The following is a 26,325-nucleotide window of genomic DNA, read 5'->3' on the forward strand; positions in this document are numbered from 1 at the left end:
TTCCAACTTCTTGACAATACCAACTGCTTCCATTAAAAATTTGGAAATGGTGCAACCACCTCCTCCTGCTCTGTGCCAGGTTTCCTTCCAGCTGAGGGATTTGGGCATCTTAATTATCTCCATTTTACCAGATATTTCATTTTCTTCTGACACCATATAACAGAGTGACACACAAGTGTTGGTAAAAGACTGATCTTCACTTCCTGCCTCCAGTCACATGACAGAAGTTAGTCTCCAGGGGTGGATCTTAGCTCTTTGTTCAACTGTCACTTGTATAACCAGATATGTGGCCACCTCCCCATCAAGTATCCTGTGTCAAACAATTTCTACTGTTTGCTTCAAGTTTCATTTTTTCAAGCTTATGTGTGAGGTGAGCAGTGATACATCAGGTTGAACAATCATTCTACTCTCCTATTTGTCTTCAGCATGGTAGCCAAAAGAGTAACTGTCACAAAAGTGAAGATGAAAGTCTTATTTGTGAGACAGTTGGCCCTAAGGGTGTAATGCAATCCCCTGTGTTAAGCAGAATGTGTTAAAACTGCTCAAGTTCTTATTAGTTTGCAATGGTCTCACCTGCTAGTGGCAGGAGGTCTAAAAAAGGAGAAATGCAGTGGTGTCGCAGCTGTATTGGTCCCAGGATATTCGAGAGACAAGGTGGGTGAAGTAATATTTTTAATTGGACCAACTTCTGTTGGCGAGAGAGACAAGCTTTCAAGCTTACACAGAGCTCTTCTTCAGGACTTGAAGAACTCTGTGTAAGCTTGACTCTGTAACCAACAGAAGTTGGTCCAATTAAAGATATTCCTTCACCCACCTTGTTTCTTCAAAAAGAGAGAGTCAGCTATAAGGCAGTGGAGTAGTAGAGGCCAAAGTTGTTTAGGTTTTTTTGTTTTTTAAACCAGAAAAATCGTGAGTTAAATTCCCACCAGGCAACGTAAATTAGGTTTAGCCAAGACCTATTGTGTTCACTCATATATGTGGGCTGGGCTTAAATTCTTACAAAAAATAGTGATGTCTCAATTTTTTGTACCATGCGTAGTAGTATAGGGACCTGACCCTCTAGGCACTATAGTAATACAACTCCTATAATTTTAAATATATTACAGTCATACCTTTGCAAGCAGGTTTACAATGTTTCTAGTTACACAATAATTTCAATCAACGCCAAACACTGAAAACTGTAATTTGATGTAATGAGCAACTCTTTCTTTTGAAAGTAAGAGTAAAATTGTCTCTACGTTAACTCTTGCATTCAAGCGCCACTAAGAACTTCCAATATTCAAACATAACACCAACCTAACATGTAACCTTTAGGGGGTTCGGCTCATAAAAAGTACCCCACAAAGTTTCCCTGTACCAGCCCAGTGGAGTGGTAGAAAACCTAAACACACTTATATTGCCAAATGTGACCTTGGTCTCAGCCATGAAGTTAGTCATGGAAAAAAGCAACCAAAAAGAAGAATTAGGCATAATGTTAATTTCACACCACAAAGTAGTCAAAACCTTTTTAAAAAAACGTTATATCTAAATATAAGTACCAGATACTTTATACAGTGTATTTCCCAGGGTGTGAGCCTGGATTGCTTACCACTAAGATAGGAATATACCCTTAAAACACTGTTTACTTTATGAGGCTTGTATAAGTCCAAATTCTAAGGACTATTTCATCATGGTTTTTTTCCCTCCTTGTTTTAAGGAACTACATTAGCAACAGCTAACAGTTATATGATATCATTTGATGGCAACTGATTCTCCAAACTTACTGAAGGCATATAAAAATTCAACAGCTTGATTAAAAAGTTCCTGGAAAGGAACTCTGAAGCTGGACAAGTGACAAGATTTACCCTTTAAGTTAAAACACAATTTGGAGGCTGAATAAAACTCTCACTGTGAATCACTTAAACTTATATTTCCTAAAGACTTTGTCGTCTATACGATTAGAACCACAGTTGCATCTGATTTGAATGAAACTTCAGACTTAATGGCTTTCATACCAGCTACTTTCTTGAACACCCTATTATTTTGTGTGATATCTCCAAAGCTTTTCTCCCAATCCCTTAAGCAAACTAACTTTTAGAGAAATAAATAGTTTCCAGTGGGTTTAGAGGAGACATACAGTTAAAGGTAGGGATGGGCTTAAGCCACAACATTCAAAACACTCCCATATTTGAAGATTCTTGAATCCATGGTCCAGATCTCTATTTACAAAAGAAAAAAAATCAATTACAGATCAACACCTACATTGCAAACTTTTTTAAAAAAAGAAATACTCTTCCAATAGTGAGGATTTTTTTTTTTTAAACAAGGGAAGTTCAGCTGATGTAAATTGACCTAAATAATTATTTTCCATGGAGCTATGAGAATTTACACTATCTGAGGCTCTGCCCCCCAGATTCCAAAGTTTGGAGATTATAAACTCTCAGGCTTCAAGGCATAAGCCAAGCTCTAACTGATGAAGTTAGGAAGAAGCTTTCCTTTTGGACAAGTTATTCCATAACTGCCTACTGGTGACTCTTGCACATTCCTCTGAATACTAAACAACATGGTCTGATTAGATTTGGCAGTTCTTAAACCTAGAGCACTAGGTAAGAATATAAGTTTTGACAGCCAAACTTCTGAATATCAGGCAAGTACGTGCTTTGCTTCTATGACAAACTGAAAACTTAATAAACCATACAAGAAAAATATGACTGTTTAAGGAAATTATATTGACAATGCCTGTGAGAAGAACTTCCCTGTTGAGGGGAAAAAAGAGGAATAATTCAGAAGAATGGTGAAAGGAGAACACAGCTGATGTTTTCAAGCACTGAGGCTGTCAAATTGATGACAAGGAAAGAGTTTTCCTGTGAGAAAGCAAATCTCTACTGATTACCCATTTTTTTCAATAAAACTAGTCAGAGGAGCAGGAATAAAAGCAGAAAGAAAAGGCTATAGATGGAAGACTATTTATGGGACAATAATGTCCCATTGCTAAGTATATTCAAGTCAGAGCACTCTGTGGGTGTGCATGCATGTGGATGTCAACGCAACTATTTCATGATTGCTAAAATTACTACTAGCCAGCATCCTCTGTGAATGGCTATTTTTAGGACCCAGCTTTTCATGTGGTATAATGATGTGGATTTTACAAGAGTATTTATAATGTGTTTCATATGGTGTAGAGTCCTGCTCAAATCGCTTTGTATCAGAGAAAGTTTAAGAATTGTTTTCATTTCTTACTTAAAAATTATTGCTTCTGCTTCAGATTTAGGGTTAGCATTTGTTTGTCCTAAGTGACAAAATTGGTTGTCACGGCATTTCATCAAATCAACTCATGAGTCCAGAAAACATTAGTAGGGACCCAAAAAATCTGCTTGCCACTTAGTGTTCTGATTTCAAAGCCCACATTGCCACCTGTTGTAAGTTATGGCATGAAACCACAGTCCAAAGGCCAGATTTTGATCTGCATTATACCAGTGTCAATGAGGTTGTGCCAGCCAGTGTAACGGAGAGCAGAATTTGGTCCAACATCTAAACAGCCAAGTCATATTAATCTTAAAAAGAGGTTGGATGCAGAACATTTTTCATCAGGAAACAACTTCTTTTCTCTTCCAACTTAAATGACACACAAGCATTTGCTAGTGATTTCCACGATGCAATATTTTAGGAGGTCCAAATAATTAACCATTCCATACCGTAGAACATGAACCAATTTTCACTTGGTAGATCTTAGGAGATTTTTATCTCCCAAACATGAAAACAATATCTAAAGGACCCCTCTTCTGTTAGAACACAGGTTCATTTCAAGAAGCTTGCGTGAAGAACATCAACAATTATTTTAAAAACATGCTCATTTTGTTGCCCTTTTGCTGAGTCAATAATACTTTGTGATTCTAGCTTCTCACATTTTCCTTTTTGTGTATGTCACATCCCAGAAGAATCTCTGTTTCCACTAACATATGCCATTCCAAAGAATCAACCACAGGAGAAAATAAATTCAGCATACAGCATAGGGTTTGAATCACGTTTTTAAAAAATATACTTATTTGGTCAGTCCATGATTACTGTGTGGCTCTTTTACACAGATGTGTATTTTGTGTATACAGTTCAAATGGCTCAGTGGAACAAAAGAGACACTCAGTGTTTTTTGCCTAACATTTGGCCAGACTTCAAACTGTTCTAAGTGGATGTGGAAAGTGCTTTAGATTCTAAATACGTAGTTTTAGTTTATAGTTAAAACCTCGCATGTTAGTTTTTAAGGGAATACTAATTTTGGGACCGAGTAAAACAAAATGGACCAGATTCTTTGGTGCAACTGAGCTGGGCTTAGCATGGGACCGGAGTTTGGGGTGTCAGCCACCTTAGTGACCCTTCAATCCTGAGCTTCTGGCCAGTTTGACAGTCCGGGTACCAATGGCTCCAAGAGGCCATTTTGTCAGCTGGGGCTTGCCAGAGTATGGATGCACCCCCCCAACCATGACCCCTTTCGTATGCCACTGAAAGGCTAGAAAACAACTCTCACTTGGAAGGAGAGAGAAGACCAGGAACAATCACAAGATATTTAGAAACCTAGAAACACTGAGTGACCATTTACACCAATATCATATGAACAATACTACTAGATCATCACAGAGGATTAATTAAGCCTTCTAGTCAATAATTACAGCAAACAGTCAGTCACAGATCCTCTAGAGAATTTTTTAATACTCACATGAAATGACTCATCACAATAACTAGGCTTCGACGGATTAGATTTTTATCTGTGAATGTCAGTAAAACGTCAATTTGACCACACACACAAACTGATGAAAAATATTTCCACTGATGACTGAAATTTAGTTATAGGCAAATAAAGAAAAATGCTGCTTGAGAAGTTAGTTTGATTTAACAATATTTACTTGTACAGTTTGACATGTGCTGTTGACAATTTTGTGTTTTAACAATTAAAGTTTTAACTTTTCGAATCTCAGCATCTGCCATTAACTGTCTGCCCCCCCAATTCTGACACCCTCCATAAATTTCCCACAACTGTGAATTTAAATTGATAAAAATAAATGCTTAAAAAACCCTGATATTAGCTGTTGAAATTATAAAAAAAAAAAAATTTTGAATTCTGCAAAGCCTAACAATGCAGCAGCTATCTCCTTTGAGAATCATCGTGTTATATACATTTTATCCTTTGACACTTTCTAATAGTTCAACATGAATCATGTTTATATTTAAAAAAAATACGCACCAAGAGTATCAGTAACTCACTTTATTTCTGACTTTAACTAAACACTCCATATATCAGGTGTGGAGAAAAGAGAAGCAGATGGGCTTCCTAACTAGAGGTACCATTGCTCAGAGCTAAACCACAAAGGGCCTGTTCAAAGGCTTATCTTTCCTGGACAGTCAACTGCTTCCTTCTCACTCAATGACTTACGTCTACGAGTTAAGTTAGGGGCCAGTTTCTGCCATCCTTACTTACATTAAGTAGTATCTCACTCTGAGTAATCCCACTGATTTCCATTAAACTACTCAACTTGAGTAATGGTAGCAGAATTTTGCCCTCAGTAGCTTGGAGCGTGGTGTTGATTCATAAACATCTAAATGCAAACAGACAGAAGAGGGTGGGTCTCTGCGGTGATTATGCGTCACATGGTGGGGAGAGACCAATGCACAGTGAGAGATATTTGGCCAATTTAGTTTAGAGGAGACTGAGAAAAGGCCTTTGTGTGCATATGGATCCTCAAGGCTCAAAAGTATATGATGCTGTGATTTCCCTTACAAAAACAAAGCAGGAGGATGTAATGCTCATAATATGTGCTGAAGTGGTTGCCCTTGAGAACGAAGTCCTCAGTTTATGCACACAATGGTTTTGGTGCAGACAACATGAGGTGCTGAGTGTGCCACAACACTAACATAGCAGCGTGAGAAGACATTCCATAATCCAGATCATTCAGAAATTGGTGTCGGCTGGGATGGCTAACCAGCCCGCTCAACAGCAACAGTGGCTTTTATAATGCAGGCACAAATCCATCAGGAACTGGATTAAGATGTCCAACTGAAAGGAGTTAGTGCTGTGGTCTATCAGATAGTAATGGTCTTTAGGTCTCTATGATCCAGCTAGATTAGAACTAGCAACCACAAAGTGAACAGCTCTGTAGCCCATTAAAAGTCCTCTGAGTCATCAAGTCCTCCTATTGAACCTTTGTTCCATTTTCCAGATTCAGGAAGATTAATGAGTAAATATCATGTTAAAGCTTTTTTTTTTTTTTTAAATTTTTCTTGAGGAGCTATTTGAAAGAAGACAGCATGAAAGTCCACGTGGGGATATTCATGAGATCCCACTGTAGCAGCAACACAGGACATTGTGTACAGTGAGAACTTTCCCCTAGAATGGTGACTCCTTTAAGACTCTGACAAGAGTCATGTACATACTTTCCTGCCTTTGTGACCTCCACCCACCACTGGTAAACTGAGGCAACAATATAGAGGACTCTTTGAGAGATGCTGACAGTACCAATAAAAAGCACCAAGATAAAGAAGTAAGCTGCAGTGAGAGAGGCATAAAAAGCTAAAGAATAGCAGCAGAGAATAAAGGAATGAGTATTGTCTGATGTTGAGTCACTTTAAGCAAGGCCATGCATCAAGGTAGTAAGTGAGAGGGAAGATGCAGTTCTGGTTGTAGCAATACCCTACCCCAGGAACCACTACAGCAAAGTATTTTGTGGATGGCCAGCACTACAGCTGAAGTGGCCCATTGCAGAATCAAAGCAACAATGAATGCATGAAACCCTTGGGGGGTTTCCATCAGGACTCATACCCAAGGCAGAAGTCTTGACTGAATGGCAGATCCACAGACTTTATTACAACTCACACAAACCCACTCTGTCCAAGAAAATGTCATTCATCTCCCTACAAAAATACTCACATCATTCACTTAAATTCTATATGAGCAGAGGTAGGGGACATTGGATTATGAATTTCCTTTATTTTCTCTAAGGCCACAAGTGAATCACTGAAAGTGAAATGCTAAATTGCACTAAAGGAACTTTAAATTCACTAATACTTACAGTCACTGTAATACTTACAGTACAAATATAAACAGACAGAACTGTATAGGTGAAATAAGCATGAGTGATAGACACTTCCTTAAAAACAGTTTGTATGTGTCAGGGTACAACTGTAATCTGACATTTTTACACATAGACAGTAAGGATCAGACTTTAATCTTACGTGTGCAAAGCACATAACCGCACCTTGAAAGATCTGCTATACTAGCAGATTTTCTAAGATACACAGGGATACAAGTTGCTCATATATCTATTAAAATCTGGCCCATCATAGATACACTACGAGAATAGTAAATATAGTCAGCCATACAGACGTGTTAATGTGTTTGCATGTTTAGTCACATAAATGGTTACATGTACAGGTAAACAAGAGAAGCATTCTGGCAACAACTCTGCACTGATGGTTTTGTCAGGATTTCCATGTGAACACAGAGGTTTAATAGGGTCTGTAAATCGACTGTGAAAAATTGACACTAGGCTGAAATGTGTTACTCTTGAGCTTGGAGCAATATCGTTTTAAAGATTTTATTTTTTAATCTCAATTTGCAAAGAACTAAATGGTGAGTCTTAGGTTGAACAAGTATATTTCCTTGTTTCAGATACATTGTATCCCTGATAAACCTAAAAATCACTTTGTTCTTCAAAGTGAAAATTTCCAAGACTTTAATCATTAACATGGATGAGCCTTGTGAGTTTTGGTTTAGGTTTGTTCTTGTTTTTAAAATATTCACACAGCTGATTTAGTAACACTTTAACAGACAGCAACAACAATAATCCAATCTGCATGGGTGGTGACTTTAACATATGTCAAAATTAACATAATTACAACTACATATCAGGTTTCAGAGTAACAGCCGTGTTAGTCTGTATTCGCAAAAAGAAAAGGAGTACTTGTGGCACCTTAGAGACTAACCAATTTATCTGAGCATAAGCTTTCGTTAGCATAAATTGGTTAGTCTCTAAGGTGCCACAAGTACTCCTTTTCTTCTAACTACATATCAGTAAACTATGCTCATGATTGGTGCAACAAGTGACAAGGTATCCTATTAAGGAATTGTTGTGACACCCTTTAAACTGTCGAAAGATGTGCAAACAGCTATTCACAAGCAAAGAGTTATACAAAAAACTTTTATTTGTTTCCATGTGAGATTTTTCTTCACCTTTTTTTGGTCAAAATTTTTTTAAAAGAAAGTTTTATTACCAGGGGGACAAAAGGCCATATCTTGTCATTGCTTCTTATGCAGAACTCTCTAATTTATTTCAGATAGTTCAATTATTTCAACTATTGCTTCAAATACAATATGGTGATATAATGTGAATCCCCAGAAATTAACACACACACATTTTCCTCAGGATATGACCACAGCTGAACCAAACATAAATAGACTACTTTGGAATCTCTCTTAGTACATTTGACCAGCTGATATTTCACTTTGAATATAAAAAGAACTATTTTCACCCTCATCTTATCTCAAGCAAGGTGAAGAGCTGGAAGATGTGGTTTGGTCAGGGGAGAGCAAATTAGTCATCTGCCGGCCTGCTCAGATGTCCCTTGGCCAGGCAGTTGCTCAACTATCTCCTTTCCCTTCAAGTGACAGAAGCAGAATAACCAGTGTTGGCATCTGCAGGGGAAGAGCACTGTCCCACTAGCGCCCAATAGAGTGGCACCTACTGTCAAGAGAAACTGATTGATTGAAATCATGATGGCTCCATTGATTTCACTCAGCAGCAGGCACTAGTGGTAAGGCACAGATCTACTTTTCCTTTGCAGCTGCTAGTCTGAGCCGATCAATCTAACCAGGTATTTATATGGCCCTGAGCACCTAAAGAGATAGATAGTGACACATTATGATCACACTGAACCATTGATTGCAATAGGACCACAATCTGCCCCTAATATTTTTTAATCTCAAACCATTACAATATTTGCACCAGTCGGAATGTGAACCACCAAAGTTCCAGATTTAAAATATATTTGAGTAGCTCACTGAACTACATTTACACATTAATTTGTTGGCCACTTCTTGTAATACTTCTTTCCTGTTCATATTCTGGAGAATTAGGGATCAATATTTTGCTATGTGATACTTTGGCACAGCAAGTGGAGGGAACTTGCTAGGAACAGGACTAGATTTTCAGACATTGAGAACGCAACTTTGCATCTCTGAGCAAAAGGCACTAGAATAGAATTTAGCCCTGTCTTGTACTAGTAATGGAGGAGACACAAAACGGACTGGCTTGTCTAGAAAACTCTGGACTCCTCCCAGGTGAAATGGACTATAGAGGATAATTCTGGGGAGATTCTTAGTATGTCTTGTTTGGTTTAAGGAGGATGGTCTTCTTTTTATACTGAGTAAATGCTAATGTATTCTACAAAAACGGTTAGAGTTTGTGTAGCACTGCCTTCTACTGAATGGAAACTGAACTGGTTCGCTGTGTGCCATAGATGTCATACTGCTAACAGCTAATGGAGATTCTCTTTTAGCTCAAACAGATTCTGATAGTCTCACATGACTCCTAAGAGCCTTGCGTGGCTATGCCTTAATCCAGCCTTGCCCAAGGTTGTATACAAACCCCACTGAGAGAGAACCAAATCTGAGGAGCCCCGCAGAGTTACAGGGAATCAGATTTTGAAAATCCACACAATCTTCTGTCAATGGCATCTCACTGTGGCATGTCAAGTGGGTGAAGCTTAGGATAGTACTTCTACTTCCCCCCTTCCAATTTGAGCTTTGGTTTAAATATCTATTCTTAAATACTTTTAAAGAGATTCTGCAGGGTGTTTGCAAAAAGAAAAGGAGTACTTGTGGCACCTTAGAGACGGACTAACAAATAAATAAATTTGTTAAGTCTCTAAGGTGTCACAAGTACTCCTTTTCTTCTTGCAGATACAGACTAACACGGCTGCTACTCTGAAACCTGTAGGGTGTTTGTTTTCCAAATAACTGGGTGCACTGAAGCCTCAGTTTGCTGGAGTCCAAAGAATGGGAAAGCCTCTCCAGAGTCTCAGCCTTGCATTTGAAAAGCATTACTTATTCCCTAAGTTACCTTACAAGCCCATCAAATCCAACCATTTTGCATGGAAAATGATGGCAAAATTTGGCCCAAAGAGTAGATGGCCTGATCCTCCCCAGTTAAAGTCACTGGGAATTCTGTCACTGACTTTAGAAGCGCAAGGTTGGTCCCTACACACTTCCACTACCACACAGTTAATATCCTTATTTTATATTCCCATATACAAAATACAGGAACTTATCAGTGCTTCTGAAAACCTTTAACTACCATGCGCTACAAGATGTAACAATGTTCAGAAAACTCCCTCAGGCCTACACTCAATTATACAACCAGAGCAAGAAGAAGATTTTAATCTGATCAAAGTTTTAACATGTTTAACTTCTACTGTTAGTAGTTACATCTGTCTTTTAGGTCGTTACAAAGGAGGCACCTTAATTTGCTTTAAAAGTCATTTGTACTATTTAAAACAAGGATATACTTTTATGATTTGATGTTTCATTTGGAAAAATACTTTCTGAACACATTCATATTCATTCATTGGAAGTTTCATGCAGATTTGTAACTGACAGAGTCTACACCTTCTGTTCTGGGAAAAGCCAGGGCCTTCTCAGAGGAAGGAGTGCAGGGTCAGTCCCTGGATAGACATATGCAGCACCAATGTTGATGATGCTAGTCCAGAACATCTTATGACCTAATACAGCCACACTCTGTGGAAAGCATGCTCAAGCAGGTATCAATATGACAGATCATAATCACATTAAAAGAGCCTTGTCAGTCTATTGCATGGGCAGCCTGAATTTGGCCAGACTGCCAAATAGCTGACCACAGGGCACTGAAATGAGGTCTTTAGTAGGGGTGCTGGAACAATTTGTATAATGAGGGTGCAGAGAGCCATTTGTAACTCCCATATATGATGGAAATTACTTCAAGCCAGGGGGTGTGGCAGCACCCCCAGCATCCCTAGTACCAGCACCTATGGCCTTTAGTCACCATCTCGCTGTAAGGGGAGAGCAAAATTCATCAACTGGCGCATTCTGCTGCTGGTGAACTCAAGCACCAAGTCACTTTGAATTCATGGTTCAAGAAAGGCACACATGCACATAAAAACAGGGATTGGGTGCATTTCAATAAAATGTATCATAGTATGTTTCCTATATATATATACGAGGTTTTGACAAGAGATCAGTTCAAGGCACACCTAGTCTATTACTTCAGTTACCAAGCTATGACTGAGCCCTAAGGGAAACTGAAACACAACTGGGGCTAATGTGAAAATAAATTTAAAAAAGTTAACGTTACCACAGTAATGCTTAAGTTGTGACTTGTTCACAAAAACAGAAATACTCCGAACTAATGCCAGCCTTAATTCACAACAACATGTCTAAGTAAAGTAGAAATCTACAGACAATATGTAATTTTATAATGCACTACAGTGCGGGAGTTCAACTTTCAGCCTGAATTCTGAATGCTCTTGGATCTTTCAGGGAGCTTTGCTGTGCCTGAGATATTTTTTTTCCAACCATTAAATGCAAAACTCCTCTGACAGTTTGAAAAAGCACTGCCTGGTTCATTCTCTTTTTGGGGTGGGGGTAGGGGGGCGGGGAGGATTACAAAATTCATCCCAGCTGCCTACAAATGTTCACAGGAAACCCCAGTTAGAGAAAGCGCTTCACTATCAAGTACATGCACTGTAGTGATGTACAACCCCATTTGTTCACACATTAAAAGAAAACAAACTCCATTTCCTTAACCTGGCAGAATTTTAATTAAAAAACACAATATTTTTCTTGGAGGATAAGTATCCCAAATATTCAGTCATAATACAGATCACACAATCAGTGGGAATAATCATTAGATCAAGACCTACTTCTTATAGAACATGGACAGTATTAATATAATCACAAATGATAGTAATAAAAGTACTTACTAGGTTAACTTTTTATAATCAGTCAGTCAATACCAGCACACACCAAATTGCCCAGAAGAAAATATTAAAGTTATACGTATTGTACCTTCTTTACAATTAGAGGAAGACTAGCAACTTCTCTTTGATTTAATGAAGCACTCTTTCCATATTTCTTAAATAGGTTTCAGATTTTTAGATAGAAAATTAAATCACCATTTCAATCCACCAAACCGAAGGCACTGCACAATCTGTATGGCTTGATTAAAAGATTTCCACTGATTTAATGGGCTTTGAATCATGCTCGCTCGGCTTGTCATTTTTCACTCTTTTGATTACTGTACTGTTTGTTTTACCCTGTCTTCCTCGAACTGTAAACCTGTACTTTTTTACATTAGCAGTGGTGGGAGGTTCCTTAACTGGTTCACTAACCAAAAGCCTATTTCTTAACCACATTGCTAATAAATAGGCTGCCACAGTTTTAACCAATAGAATAAAATCTGCAAAGGGTTAAGATGGATATAAATATTCACAGAATTCTGAAGCATCTGAATAGCTGCTGTGCCAACATAAGTGACAGCTCATCCAACTTCTGTACCAGGGAACACAAATTAACGCTATTATAAAAAACAGCTTTAGTATCACACTTCAAAATGTAATAGTAAAAGAAGGGCGTTATCTGTCAGAGAAATGAGAGGATTAACAGGAACCTGGAGTAATGGGTAGGGGGATAGGAAGCAAGTGACGAGATGCATATACAATGCTCCATATTGGCCTTGCCTTGCAAATATATCATTTATTTTCGAATAATGAAGAAAATTATAAAAACGTAGAGGCAGGTCCTCAGATGCTGTAAGCTGACTTCGGTGGAATTACGACAACTCCACCAGCTGAAGGTCTGCCCAGTAAAGTGTAACTGCACTGCATACACAAGTAGATTTCAAAAATAACCAGACACCACCATTACCCTAAAAGCTAACTACTTTAAACCTTGTGATATTGCAATCATTTGGATGATGCACACAAACATTATTATATTACACCTTCACTCACAGATTTTCATAGTACCCCACCACCAAAGCATTCTTCATAGCAGCAGTTTTTGTATTCTTACTTTTCCAGTGCACAAATGATTGAAATTTCTAAATTTAGTAGAATTTCAATGAACCTCCAGTTTGCATTAAGGAGGTCAAAATATATTGTTCAAAATCTTGTAGCAGTAAGATCAAAACTAAAAATGAAAACATATTCTGTTCTCATTTACACAACTCCAAGTCCAGAATAATGGTTGAAACCCATGCAGTCACTCCAGATTTACAGCAGTACTAACGACGGCAGAATTTGCCTCTTTGTGTTTGTTAGTTGCAATTTCTGTTGGAAAATCTGCTAGAGGTGGCTATGGATAGGGATTTTCTGGCAAAACCCCTCCCTAAATAGCATACTATATCAAATAATTCATTTAGCACAACTTACAGTAAGTACTAACGTGTACCTAATTACTAGAACTTACTTGATATTTCTTTGTAAAACTTCCGTAAAATAAAGATTGGAACAAACATTGCCTGCTAGTAACATTAGACCTTTGCGTAGGATCAATAGCAATTAATTAAATATGGTAAAACATCCATCAGTATGGAGATCATCTACAACTGAACCCTTTCATTTGGCGCAGGGGGGGAGGGGGTGGCAAAGCAAGCCATTTTACAAGGGGAAGTTGAACTGGGGCTAGATTCTTAAACACATACATCACAAATTATCATCTAATATTTAAGCAAAAATGAAGGGGGCATTCTGGAGGCAGCTCTTGCTCTTTTTGATGAAACACTGGAGATGAAACTAGAAGCTGAGGTGATCTGAAAAGAAACCCCTCTGGATAATTCAGAACTACACCACCGTCTTACGGCTGAGCATCATTTACCCTCTCTGATCTTTTTCCTTTAATTTCTTTAGGCCACCGTCTTAGGCATTTTACGAATAATGCTACATCATGTCAGTAAAAGCAATGGCGTCAAGTGATTGCCTGGCAGACAGCAATATACTTCAATTGCGAAAGGTTAAAAAGTCTCAGAAACATCATGAACTCACCAAAGGTGACATAGATCCATTTGGCAGATAAGGGTCTGAGAGCATTAGAAAAGGGTAGCCAGAATAAGCAGATCCTTTGTACATCCCCGTGTCCTGATGCTTTATACCTGTTAAAATTAAAGTACTTCATTAGGACTTGCCCTGCAACAGGTCATTCCTCTGCCTGTATGAGGTGCTTGTAGTTTACAAACAGAACATTACGTGCACCATGTATTTTTTTGGTGCCTTCTCTACCAGTAGAATTATTTCATGTGCATGGTTTGCCCTTAGGACTTATAAACGCTCTGTATGGTCTACCTGTGGGACCAGCCCACCCTCAACAAGGGCTCCGACTTGGCTTTAGTAATAAGGCCAAATAAAAGCTTTTCCCTTTCGCACACTTCACACAGCGGTAGTATTCCTGGACCATCCCCCCGGCATCACCGCCGCCTTGCAAAACTTGCCTCCCAGGACCCCCACCAAGAGAGGAGCAGATCAATAATATTTCAAACCCTGTGAGAAAGGGGAGGATTGTTTACACGTTAAATGTCAAGGGAGTGACTGAAAGCCCCTTGTGTTGTGGCAATCCAATGTATCAAGCACGCAAGGGCTTCTTCATCTGGCGAATCAAAGTTCCTCCCTGTTTTTTTTTTCTTTTTGTCTGCTCTGATTTATAGAAAGAAAACGAAATTTCTCTTCTCCCCTCCCAGGACTCAGCACATCACCCAAGTGGTTGCGGGCGGGGGGGAGGGAGGCTGCAGAAAGAGGAAGGGCAGGAGCAATGAATGGTTTACGAAACTAACCATCTTCCATGTGATCCGGGAGTTTCTCCTGATAAACCCTTTGAGGATCCTGCACACGCCTGATCGCCTGTGGGGGAGAGAAAAGCACAGCAGGGGAAAGGGGGAGGGAGACAAAGTTTTATTCGTTGCAATAAACCCGAAGGGAGTCGGCTGGGAGGGGGCAAAGCCCTTGGTGCGGGGCGGGGGGCTCTCACCTCCGGATCGGCCGCCGCGGCCGCGGGGCTGCTGTTGCTCTCCGACTCGTTCACCAGCGAGGACTTGAGGTCGGCCAGGTCGCGCTCGGTGAAAGCGTTTTCCTGGATCTTCTCCTCTTGCTCCCCTTCGTCCTTAAAGGCGATCATCTCGTCATTGGCCCCCAGGTCATCCCCGCCGCCGCTGCTGAGCTGGGGCATGGTCCCCACCCCCCCGCGTCCCCGCCTCGCCCCTTCCGAGCCGCACGGGAACTTCACCGGCTGCAGCCGCGCTCCCCCCACCCCCCGAAGATCAAACCCTTTTGGGGGGGAAGGGGCGGGGGCAGGGGGGGGTTGCAAGGCTGCAGCCTGGGGGGGATGGTGAAGCAGCAGCAGCAGCAGGATCCCGGGGCCAGCAGCAGGATCCCGGGGCCAGCAGCAACCCCCCTCCCCGCCCCCCCCCCAGCCAGCCCCCGGAAAGTTCAGCGAAGTAGCAGCCTGGGGTAGTGCAAGCCCGAGGCTCCGACCGGGAGAGACACGGCTCTGGAGCGCCCGGCGCCGAGCGGTGTGTGCGAGCGAGGCGGCGGAGCCTCAGCAGCCAAGGGCTGGAGACATCAAAGCAGCCGCCGGCTGATTGACAGCGCCGGGGAGGGGTTGGGCGGGCGGGCTCGCTCGCTCTCTCTCTCTCTCTCTCTCTCTCTCTCGCGCGCGCGCGCGCTCACATAGAGCCCCGCGCGCCGGTCTTAAAGGGCCCGCGCTCGCCGCCCGCACGCCCCGGCGCGTCCCCGCGGAGCGAGCTGGAGCCCGGCTGGGCGTGGGGGGCGGCACCGCTCCTCCCCGACGCCCTGGGGGCGCAGCCCGTCTCCGCCGCTGTGGGGCCCGTGCGGCTCGCTGTCCCAGGGGCTGGGCGAGGTCTCCCTGAGGAGAGAGGGGGGGGGGGGGGTTTGAGGCGGGCTCGGGGGATTTCCAGAGCGAGATTTTAAGGGGCTGAAATGTAACATTTCAAGCCCCCCCCCCCGCCCTCGGGCTGCCCCCCTCGCTCGCTCGGGCGGGTGGCCGGCCGCGGAGCCGCTCCCGGGGTCAGTGGGAGGCGCCCCCGGCTCACACGGGGGCAGCAGGATCGGGCCCGCCCCAGAAGTTTGCTTGGGGGTTTGATTGGTGAGGCTGCTCGTTTGCCGAGGCAACGTGCCAAACCTCGAGGGCTCGGTCAAAGCCTCTCCTCGGAGGGTACATCTCCCTCCCCACGTCCCCTCTGCCCAGCCCCGGCGTCCCGCCTGGGTCCTGGGCGGCCGCACTCGCCTTGGCGAGTCTTGCAGACCCCCCTCCCCGGTCTCGTTAGGAACACAGACGTGACGTCGGATTTCAGAAAATTATTAGTTTTCCTAACTTGTCCGGAAACATGAAATTAAACCTCTTCGCAGCCACTTTCCAAAGACACGAGACACGTCTGTTCTGGCGTCAGTGTGAAGAAAAAAACAACAACAATCCCACAGTTCCCATGGAAAGGAGACTCCCCATCTCGGCTGGTCAGAGACAACAGGTCTTGTGCGTGTCTCTGGTAGCTTAGAAAAACACACCGTTGTTTGTTTTCCTTAATTAAGATCGCATAAGGTAGCCTGGAGTTTTGGAAGGTTTTTCTACAGGCTATAACGACGCCGGCTGAATTGGTCTTTATGACCCAATATAGCACATATTTGTCGCATTCAACACTTTAATTAAGGAGCCGAAAATCTGGGTCCCTATTTTGCCTGTTAATTAAGGAGCTTATTGCTGTGTATGGCTTTTTTTATTGCTTTTTGGGATGAGAATAATTATTTGGTGCCACTTTAAAAAGTAATCAATATATTTAATTTCTAAAAACCACTCTGACCAGATATGTGACTTTTTTAATGTCACAGAATGGTTGCTACTTTTTTATGGGGAAAAATAGATATGTGAAAGGATACTATACCTGGTACTTCTTATACTTCTCCTTACTCAGCTAGTCAAACCAAATTAATGAAAGTGCTACAGTTTAGGCAAATCAGTTTGTACATTTCCTTTCTTTTTCAGATTATATTTTAAAATAATCAAAACCTGCAATCACTGTAAGGAATAATTTGAATGAAATATTTGCTACTTTAAATTTTCCTTTCTTTCAGATGATCCTCTTGTTTTGCATCTGAAAAAAAAAATATCGTCTGAGATTTACAGCCCTCCCAAATGGAGATAAAACCTTGGCAATGAGTTGGAAACCTGTTGTAATCTGTGATCCAGGAAACAAAGAGCCTCATTAATGCAGAGATTTTGGTGAGCCTTTGATGTTAGCTAGCATAGCATTCACTCTCAGTTCCATTTGCATTTAAACATTCATAAAAACATCATCTCTGCTTCCTTTGCCTTAAGCAATTTAGGAGTAAAGTATAGCTTCTATTTAAAGAAACCCACTATGGTGAGGCTTAGAATACAAATATCACATAATCTTCAAGCAGAGCAAATATTTTATCCTATATCTCTCTGGTGGTAGGCACATAATATTGTATTTAAGACCCAAAATAAAATATCTATCTTATTTTCATTAACCTTGACCCACACATACAAAAAAAAAAGGGGGGGGGGGCAGAGAAAAGCCTTTTAAATCCTAAATACACCAGTGAGTGAGTAACAGAAGTTTTTTAAAAATCCCCAAGGTTTATATTATTCACAAGAGCCAATTTTTAAAAAAATCTGGGTGTCTAAAGCTAGGTTACTAAATCCATATTTAGGCACCCAATTCTGAGAGTATTGGCCAAGATTTTTTTTTCTTTATTTGTAGAGACTTCAAGTTGCTGAATCTTCACTCGGTTATTAAAATAGGGTCTAAGGAAAGAGACTTTTATTTTTACAGTCAAATGTGAAAATCAAATTAACACCTAAGCTTGACTATAGTAACAAAATAACCAAAGGAGTTCACAAATCAAAATAAAATTAACACACACAGAATTTTTCGTCTAAAGCAATTCACTGCAGTTTGCAGAGTATATTCTGGCTATTTGTAGAAAGGAAGCATGTGGTAAAGTTGGGAAGTCATTTAGAAAACAAAGGCCTATCCACTTTCAGAACTATAGGTTCAAACAATTATATCTAAGAGAAGGGGAACAGTGCTAAAATATTTCAAGATTCCGAGTCAGGTTGTGCAAATCCAGAACACACCATTAAAAACAATCAGATGATGCAGAATCTCATCAGATGGCATAGTTTTGATTGTATTTCAGTCTTCGTAGCAAATATAGGAATATCTTCATGTTTAAGGCTATGAGTCAGTTTAGTTAGGCTTGTTTTTTAAGCACTATAGGCAATTTTCCCATATGATAAATGTCTACAATTTAAAATTGAAATGGAAAATGGTTAAAAACAATTTTACCTTGGGTATGTTTTTGGAGCTGGATCAAAGTAAAATGAAAAGCCTGGCTCACTTGTCAGATCATATCTACACTGAACCTCAAGGTTTGATTTGTATTATTTACATGGAAAAGGTCCCAAAAGACCAATTTGGCACTAAGTATCATCATTACGTTGTTTCGCTTGTATGGGTGATTAAATCAATCCAGCTTTTCCATTTTAATGTTTTTGGAAAGGTGCAGTCATCTGTGAATTAAGGAACCTTTTCTGATGTCATCTTTGTGCCTCTGACATACTTTTTTTTTTTTTTTTTTATAAGCAGGCACATAAAGTAAAGAAGCACATCTGCTGTCAGCATCGTTACGTTTTCTAATTACCTTTTTTTTTTTTTACAATTAAACATGTACAATAACTTTTCAGAATATTGTCACTTATGTGACTAAGTCATGGATGATAACTATGCGTTTTAAAGAATAAAGAGATCTATTTTATCAAATCTAATCATCCCACACTTATCAATATGGTGTATTCTGAATACTGTACAAATGTGTTCAATCAAACAGGTAGAATGTTCTGTTGGTATCACAGTGTGGATCTTCATCCTCACTGGGTGAAGTCCTGACTCTACTGACGTCACTGGGAGCGTTGCCATTGGGTCCAGGATTCCACCCATTATTCTGTGAAAAGAAGCTTCAGATGGAGATGGCTGAATCTATTTATCAGTGTTACCAGCTGTGGGGATTTCTTGGAGAGTCTCAGGAGTGTGGGCTGGAGCCTCTCTGCCTGAGGGGGAGCCCCTCTACTATGCCTGCTGGGAAAGACAGACAGCCAGCCAGAGCTGCTGCAGGAAGTAAGCAGAGCTCTCTCACACACCCTTGCTCCTGACACCATTCTTATAGGAGGGGATGGGGGCAGCTCCCCCACCCCTTCTGTGAGCAAGGGGACTGCTCCTCTGTTTCTTTCTCCCTCTCCTCTTCATTCCTGCAGCTCCTGGCCTGGGAAGGGGACTCTGGAGCTGCCCCTGTAATATTGCCCCTTTGCTGAGGTTTCTGTCCCAGGCAATCCATAAGGGTGCTCAGCACATGCTACCAGCTGTGCAGTTCCAGGGGCTCAGGAATCAGGATCATTCCTATTGGTCTGTTTTTTTGTATCTCCGTGGTGGCAACCCCAGTTACCCTCCCCGCATCCTGGAAGGTGAAGAAGGAACCCTGCAGCCACCCAGGCCTAGGGAAGGAGGGCGAAGAGCCCCAGAAGGAGCAGAAGTGAGGCTAGGGGGAAGGCCTGAACTGAGGGGGAAGGCTAAATGGGGGGATGGAATTGGGCTGAACTGGGGAGTGACTGAGGGGCTGAACTGATGGGTGGGGTTGATGAGGTGCTGAACTAAGGGGTCTGAACAGGGAGCTGGGAGGGAAGAACTAATGGGAGTGGGATATGCAGGGCAGAATTATAAATACATTTGGGAGCATTGGCACCAATAATGTGTGTCACACACATTGAGTGTGGTTAGGGGGAGTTCAAATATCAAAAGCAGATCAAAACTAATATATAAACTATCTTACAGGTTTTGGGCCAATCTCATTATCTTTTTGGGGTCTGACTCATGATTCTAGAACCTGGGGGGGAGTGGCAGTTCAGTCTTGTAATTTTCTCTTTTTTTTAATTGTTTTCTTAAATATTTTTTCATGTCTTGTATATCAGTTCTGATTAGGTGATGTAATTAAAACAGACAATTAAGTAACAAATTGAAAAGAAAAATGGATGCTGCATGTGCTTGTCCCCACCTGCTCTATGGTTTGGGAACAGTGGGTCTTACAGAGATGAAAGAAAAGAAAATACAGGTAGTTGAAAGTAATATAGTAAGGAGAATGGCAGGCTGGCAGAGGAAGGAAGGAATTAGGGAAAGATGAACCTGGAACTCTTAGGGTATGTCTAGACTGTGATTTAAAAAAATCATGGCACCAAGTCTCAGAAACCAGGTCGACTGACTTGGGCTCGCAGGGTTAAAAATAGCACTATAGCCATTTGGGCTTGGGCTGGAGCCCTGGCTTTGAGACCTTCTCCCCACATGTGATCTCAGACCCTAGGCTCCACTCTGAGCCTAAACATTTACACTGCAATTTTTTTATCCCCAAGGCCTGAGCCTTATGAACCTGACTCAGCTGACCCATCCATGCCACAGGTGTTTTATGCAGTGTAAACATACCTTCAGTGATAGCACGGAGGGTGCACTGAGGTGGGTTGGACATGTGATAAGAATGAAAGAAGAAAGACCAGCAAAGAAATCCTGGGAGGAAGAGGACAATGAGAAAGGATGTGAAAGACTGAGGATAAAATGGAAAGACTGTCAAGAAAAAGTTTGAAGAGAAAGGGACTGGAACTCCAAGACCTCTGTGCCCTGGACCAGAAGGAGTGGCTAAGAATGGTGGACAACTCAGACGCAAGGTAAATGGGAAAAGGAGTTAAGAAGTTCAGTGGAGTTATGATTAGCTGACGCTGCTCTCTTTTGACACATTCAATCCTTCATTACACCAGTGCAGCGCCGTTGAAGCCAATGGGTGTAAGTAAGGGCTAATTTTAACCAATGTTGGTTTATATCTGTATTCATACACTTCTCTCTCTTTGTGTATATGTCTTATTGTTTCATCTTATGTTGGGGCATATGTGTGTCTGTCATGTGCATACAAAATTACCCTGAAGGTTTATTTTAAAAAGACTTGTTTACAATGTTTTTCACAGAAGATTGGTTAATTCTACCATTAGCGTAAGTGTTTTACATGCTTGAAGGGGCTGCAAAAATATATGGAATTCTTTTTTGGAAACATTTGTACAAATTGTTGATATTTATTGCTCATGAAAGTGCAGGATTAAGGCTCTGCCTATACTGTGGTATCTTACAGTAATGTAGTTATGCTGGTATAAATGCCAAGTACAGATGAGCTGTACTGTGTAAAATGGGGTTAATATCAGTGCAATTTATCCTGATAAGTTACCAGAGTAAATCAGACCACTGCAAGTCCTCTTTTGCACAGTAGAGGGTTTACATTGGTGTAACTATCTGATGTAGTTACACCGGGGAATGTTCCCCTGATCTAGACAAGCTCTAAGAAGGAGGATGAATTCATCAGTTGTAAACTGCAGCTTCCCCACATAGCTGTGATAAACACTGCACCTCGTTTCTGAGCTGTAGCACCCCACTTGCTTATCGCTCCTTTGATTCCCATTCTCTTGAACAGGTCTTGACATGACAGGGTTTTGTTGTATTTTGGGCACCTAATGCCTGATCCAGGATTTGAACCCTTGATAAAAAGGATAGGTAATTTATCAGTCCATCCCCGCACTGAGACTCTCTCTATCCATGATGATTTTTTCAGTATTTTAAGAAATTAATTTGACCTAAGTGACAAGTTTTTAGGACACACACTGATCTGGTAGATGTAGTTAAAGGATTTGCCTGAAGCGTCCAGAAGGCAGTTTTTAAAAGTACCCACAGAAAGTTACTCCTCCCATATTACAAGTGAGGCTGCTTTATAATGACTAAACACTTTTCTGTATATATCAGAATTATTCCTAGATACCATGACTGAGGACTCTTCTTTTCTTTCTCTTGGCAGGCAATCAGCCAAGACACTGTAATCTGTTAGTTGGGGCCAGCGTTCTGCCTTTTCTAGGCAATCCTAGGATAAGGAGAGAACAAAGGAATGAGAATAGTCTTTAAAAAGTCACCATCAGAGAGAAAAACCATAGAGTGAAACCTATTCCAGTCACCATCATTATTAGCTAACGACCTGTTTTGTGAGAACAGGCCATACTGTTGTCAAATATACTGCTCTACCTGTTGTTACAAGGCTACCTCCATTGAGCCACAGAGTTTTGTTGGTCCCTTGAGCAGTGCTTTCTGATGGTTTTCACTTAAAAATCCTTGATCCTAATACAAACCACACCTGAGATTATTAAAATTGAGATGATTTTACAAATTCTCATTCATTTTTCACTCTTTATGTATTGTAGTCACTTCTTGCACGAACTTAGTTGTCATTGTGTTTATTGTCGGTTTCTAGACAGTTTTACTATCAGGATCTCATGCACTAGCCCAATGCTGCCAGATTTGGCAAACAGGAAAGGGCATATTTACTACTTTGCAAAAATTGCTGGATCCAGTCCTGCATCCTTTAGTCACACAGTCATACAAGCTGTCCCTCCTCACATGCATTAAAAGGACTCAGAACCTGCAGAATGAAGCTCATTGTTTCCACTGAATTTTTTTCTTAAATCGTTATTTTTATTTGTACAAAGCCAAAGTTTTGGATCAAGATTGACCTCACACCATCCCTTTAAATATTTACATATTGCTATGTTAAATATATGTGTCATCACTAGTCCTTGTGCAATCTATTTGAAGCAAGTCCATCCATTTAGTTTAGATGAACTGTGGCCAAATAACTGTACTGAAGCTGCCTTCAGAGTCTGTTAGGTAGATTTCTTTGACAGAAATTGCTTGAATAGCTCTTCCATAACTACATGCAAACAGCCGTTCACCCTCCCATTGTCAGTTCTTTGACAAAGCACCATATAGTAGAGATGCTTTTCCAGAAAGGGAGAGCCCTTTTGTTAAAAACATGCTGTTCATTGCAGCTATTCCACCTCCAACTGTGGTCTTGTCAGCTTTCATAAGCTCAATAGAGGGTTGTGCCTGATTAGTACTTAGGTTTCCTTGGAGGTCTACCTTCTAAGTGCTGCAAGGAGTGGTTTTGGTGATTCAATAGGTGGCACGCCTCCCTTTGAGTCAGTGCTGATGTCCCAGCAGGAGATTAGAAGCGCTGGAGCTGTTGATTTTTGCAAACTGAGATATTGGCCACTTGCTGTCATTAAAAATCCCCTGATACTTTTTGCATAAGGAGAGGTGTTAGCTTTCATTCTCCCTCCCTAAATCCTTCCTGTAGTCTCAAATATATAGGTTATTCCTCCCTTTCTGCCTGTGTAATGTTGCTGTGAACTGTTAAAACAGTGCATTACACCTCCTGGATGGCTAATTGATCCTCGGATATAGTGTCTATATAAAAGGAGGGTCATTACTTTTCAGAAATTATTCAAAATGGAGTTTTATATTTTAAGTGAATTTAGTGCTCATTAGCTTGTCACACAGACAGACCAGGAGTCTGAAGTCCTAAATGCATTCAGAGCTAAGACAGCACTTGTACAAGCAAGCCACACATTAGCTTGCTCCTGTGCATCTGTCCAGCTCTTTGTCTAGTGGTGGGAGGGGATTGAGCCTCCAAGGCTGGGTCAGTCTTTGTATTCTCTGCTGAGACCACCAGTTTTGGTGGTGATGGTGATTTAGTGATGTGGCATTTGAGGCCTGATTCTGAAAAGTTCTGGGGATCTTCAGTTCCTATACAGGTAAATGAACCTGTTCCTTTATGGTGTGTGAGAGGGACTAGGCAAATCCCACTGACTTGAGGGCAGGCAGCACTTTGCAGGTCAGGCTTTTTCCAGTAGGCACTAGAATGAAACCACCAGTTCCTTTCACAGAGGAAGTCACTACCAGATTGGTTTGGATTCAAGCCACAGATCTAGAGCTGAAAGGCTCTGTATCCCAAGCCCCTTGCGACAAGTAGTCTCCTCGGGCAACAGTCATGTGCTTTCATCACTCTACAAATGTGCAAAACCTATACAGTAATATGAGCTGTATTTCTGGTGGAAGTTAAACAACAATAATAAAGAGCTTAATAATAAGTAGCAGATAAATAAGAGGTTTGCTAAAATGCTTGCAGAGGGAGAAGGGACAGAGAATAAAACACAGAAACAGTGATTTTAGCAGGACAAGAAGAAAAAGTACATAAAATTCATACAGGTATTTAAGGACAATGAAGGCTAAACATGAATTATGTTATGAAATGGTTGCATCTTGATGCAGCCTAACGTGCCTTAGCTTTTCATATATAAATACTTTTCTTGAAGCAAAGTCACCTTTATTGGATGTAAGACCTATTCCATGTAATTTATTTTAATGCTTTAATATATTTCCCCTAGTTAACCATTGCTATTTCTAAATGTAAATTTCCTTTCAAGTTGTTTTAAAATGAAAGGGCCTGCTTCACTCTTTGACCTTCTGTAACAAGCAGACCCTTGAAATTTAGCATTTCCAGAAAGCAAGCTGAGGGAACAACAGATGGGGTTAGTAAATTACAGCCTACAAAGGAACTGTACAAGGAGTAGGGTTGGGATAGATGGAGGGCTTAAAATACCCTATGAGATTTTTCCATGCTGCAGCCTGTTTCTTGCAGTTGAGCACTGATTGTTAGATGTATAACTTCTGTGACATTAACTTTCTGCCATGATTGATTTGTAGGAGTCACTCCACCCCAAAATACCGGCTCTCTGGGTCACAACATTCAATAATACTCAGCCAGGGGCACGCATCTTCTAGGTATGTTTCAGTGGTTTGCACTTTCATTTATTTGCTAACGATAGTCTGATGGGTTTATTTACACTGGTTTGCAAATTCCAGATCTGTGTGTGGTTTTCTAGGAATTTCATAGATAAATCAGTGCATATCTATTTCAGGATAGTAGTGGTTTAGAATCAAAGTCCATTTCCCATAACAATAATCCTAAACTGTATCTGTGATTTTTTTTTTCTTCCAAAGTGTTCATTCTCTTTCGGATTATCAATTCAATTTTCAAAATCCTGGGCCTAATCCAGCAGCCCTTATTCTCACTAGTAAGTCTAATTGAATGAATGGGACTGCTCAAATGTATAAGGCAGAGGAGTGGGCATTAATTGATATATATTTACATGATGTGATTGCTCTAAGGTTTGCAGCTCCATAACATTAGTATTTGATACAGACTAGCAGAAGGTTGTCATTGTGATCAAACAGAAAGCTTCTATAGGGAAGAATACATTCTTTGCATAGGTGTGATGAGTATTTGATGGGAATTTGGTAAAATGTATTTAGGACACTGTGAAGGTTCCTGAAAATCTTCACCGTCATACCTTAATTTTCTCAGTGTTGAAATTCCAAAACTAAAAGGGACCTTCTTTAGCTGCATTTCAAGTAGACTGAGGTTATTTTTATAATCCTTTTTACAAGACCAGTCATAAATCCTTCAAAATTCATATTTTTAAAGGAACAGTAATAATCGATGCTCAATCCTGCCAACTCACACGAGTAAGGATTACTTGTGTGAATAACAGTTTAGAGACTCTGTCCCTCACTATGCCCAAGAGAATCTTAACATGTTTTACAAACTTTACATGTGTTGGGTGTGAACCTGTAAACCCTTGGGTCATAGAATCATAGAAACGTAGGGCTGGAAAGGACCTCAAAAGGTCTTCCAGTCCAGTTCCCCATGCCAAGGCAGGATTACGTGAGAATAGTTCATAGTCATGTGAGTGAGTTCAGTGAGCCTCCTTGTATGAGTCAGGATTACTCATGTGATCAAGGGTTTGCAGGATACCTCACCGGAATCACTTCAGCTGCCACTGAAATGGACCCTCTTCTGGAGAGAAAAGTTGCAGCTGTTTAGGGCATGTCTCTGCAACCTTAATTTACAGAAGTAATCCTTACTCAACCAAGTAGTCCCATTGGCCCTGTCAACATGAGGGACATCCCAACATTGCTATCGCCAATTCAACACTACCTCTGGTAATAGCACTGGGAGTGCTAGTTTAGATGGATTGCTGGCATTCTGAGCACTGTGTTATCAAAGCCGGTCTAACCAACACAGTGTTTAAAATGCTGGTGGCAGCTGGTGGCCAATCTACACTAGGCTGGCTCCCACTCTTACTAACATTGCTGCAAAATTTGCCTAGTGTAGACAGGCTGTTGACATTAATGGGGCTATTTCCATGATTAAAGATAGCAGAATTAGACCTTAAGCTGCTCACAGCAAGACTATATATACGTATATATAAATCTCATTCTGCGATTAAACACTTTGCAGTTGGACAGGACACCAAGGTTAACACGT

General features: G+C 40.9%; 2 protein-coding genes across 17 annotated transcripts in view; one reads left to right on the forward strand and one right to left on the reverse strand.

The window, feature by feature from the left end:
- Positions 1 to 15,594, reverse strand: part of TCF7 (transcription factor 7) — a 126,394-nt gene extending 110,800 nt beyond the window's left edge. For 6 of the 16 annotated variants that reach the window (XR_012160218.1, XM_073355566.1, XM_073355565.1 and 3 more), the window contains exons 1-3: positions 15,017 to 15,592; positions 14,823 to 14,889; positions 14,041 to 14,147 (exon numbers count right to left, since the gene is read on the reverse strand). Coding sequence is in view for 15 of the 16 variants with exons in the window: in XM_073355566.1 (XP_073211667.1) it covers positions 14,041 to 14,147; positions 14,823 to 14,889; positions 15,017 to 15,214 (372 nt within the window). In the remaining variant the exon portion in view is untranslated. Of the gene's footprint in view, positions 1 to 14,040; positions 14,148 to 14,822; positions 14,890 to 15,016 lie in introns of all 16 variants that reach the window. The other 10 variants (XM_073355569.1, XM_073355567.1, XM_073355573.1 and 7 more) reach the window with 4 other exon arrangements.
- The window catches only part of VDAC1 (voltage dependent anion channel 1), a 351,958-nt gene that overhangs the window by 183,348 nt on the left and 142,285 nt on the right, over positions 1 to 26,325 (forward strand). The window lies entirely within an intron of this gene.

Source organism: Lepidochelys kempii, chromosome 8 (genome assembly GCF_965140265.1).
Source record: "Lepidochelys kempii isolate rLepKem1 chromosome 8, rLepKem1.hap2, whole genome shotgun sequence".
Taxonomy (NCBI): domain Eukaryota; kingdom Metazoa; phylum Chordata; order Testudines; family Cheloniidae; genus Lepidochelys; species Lepidochelys kempii.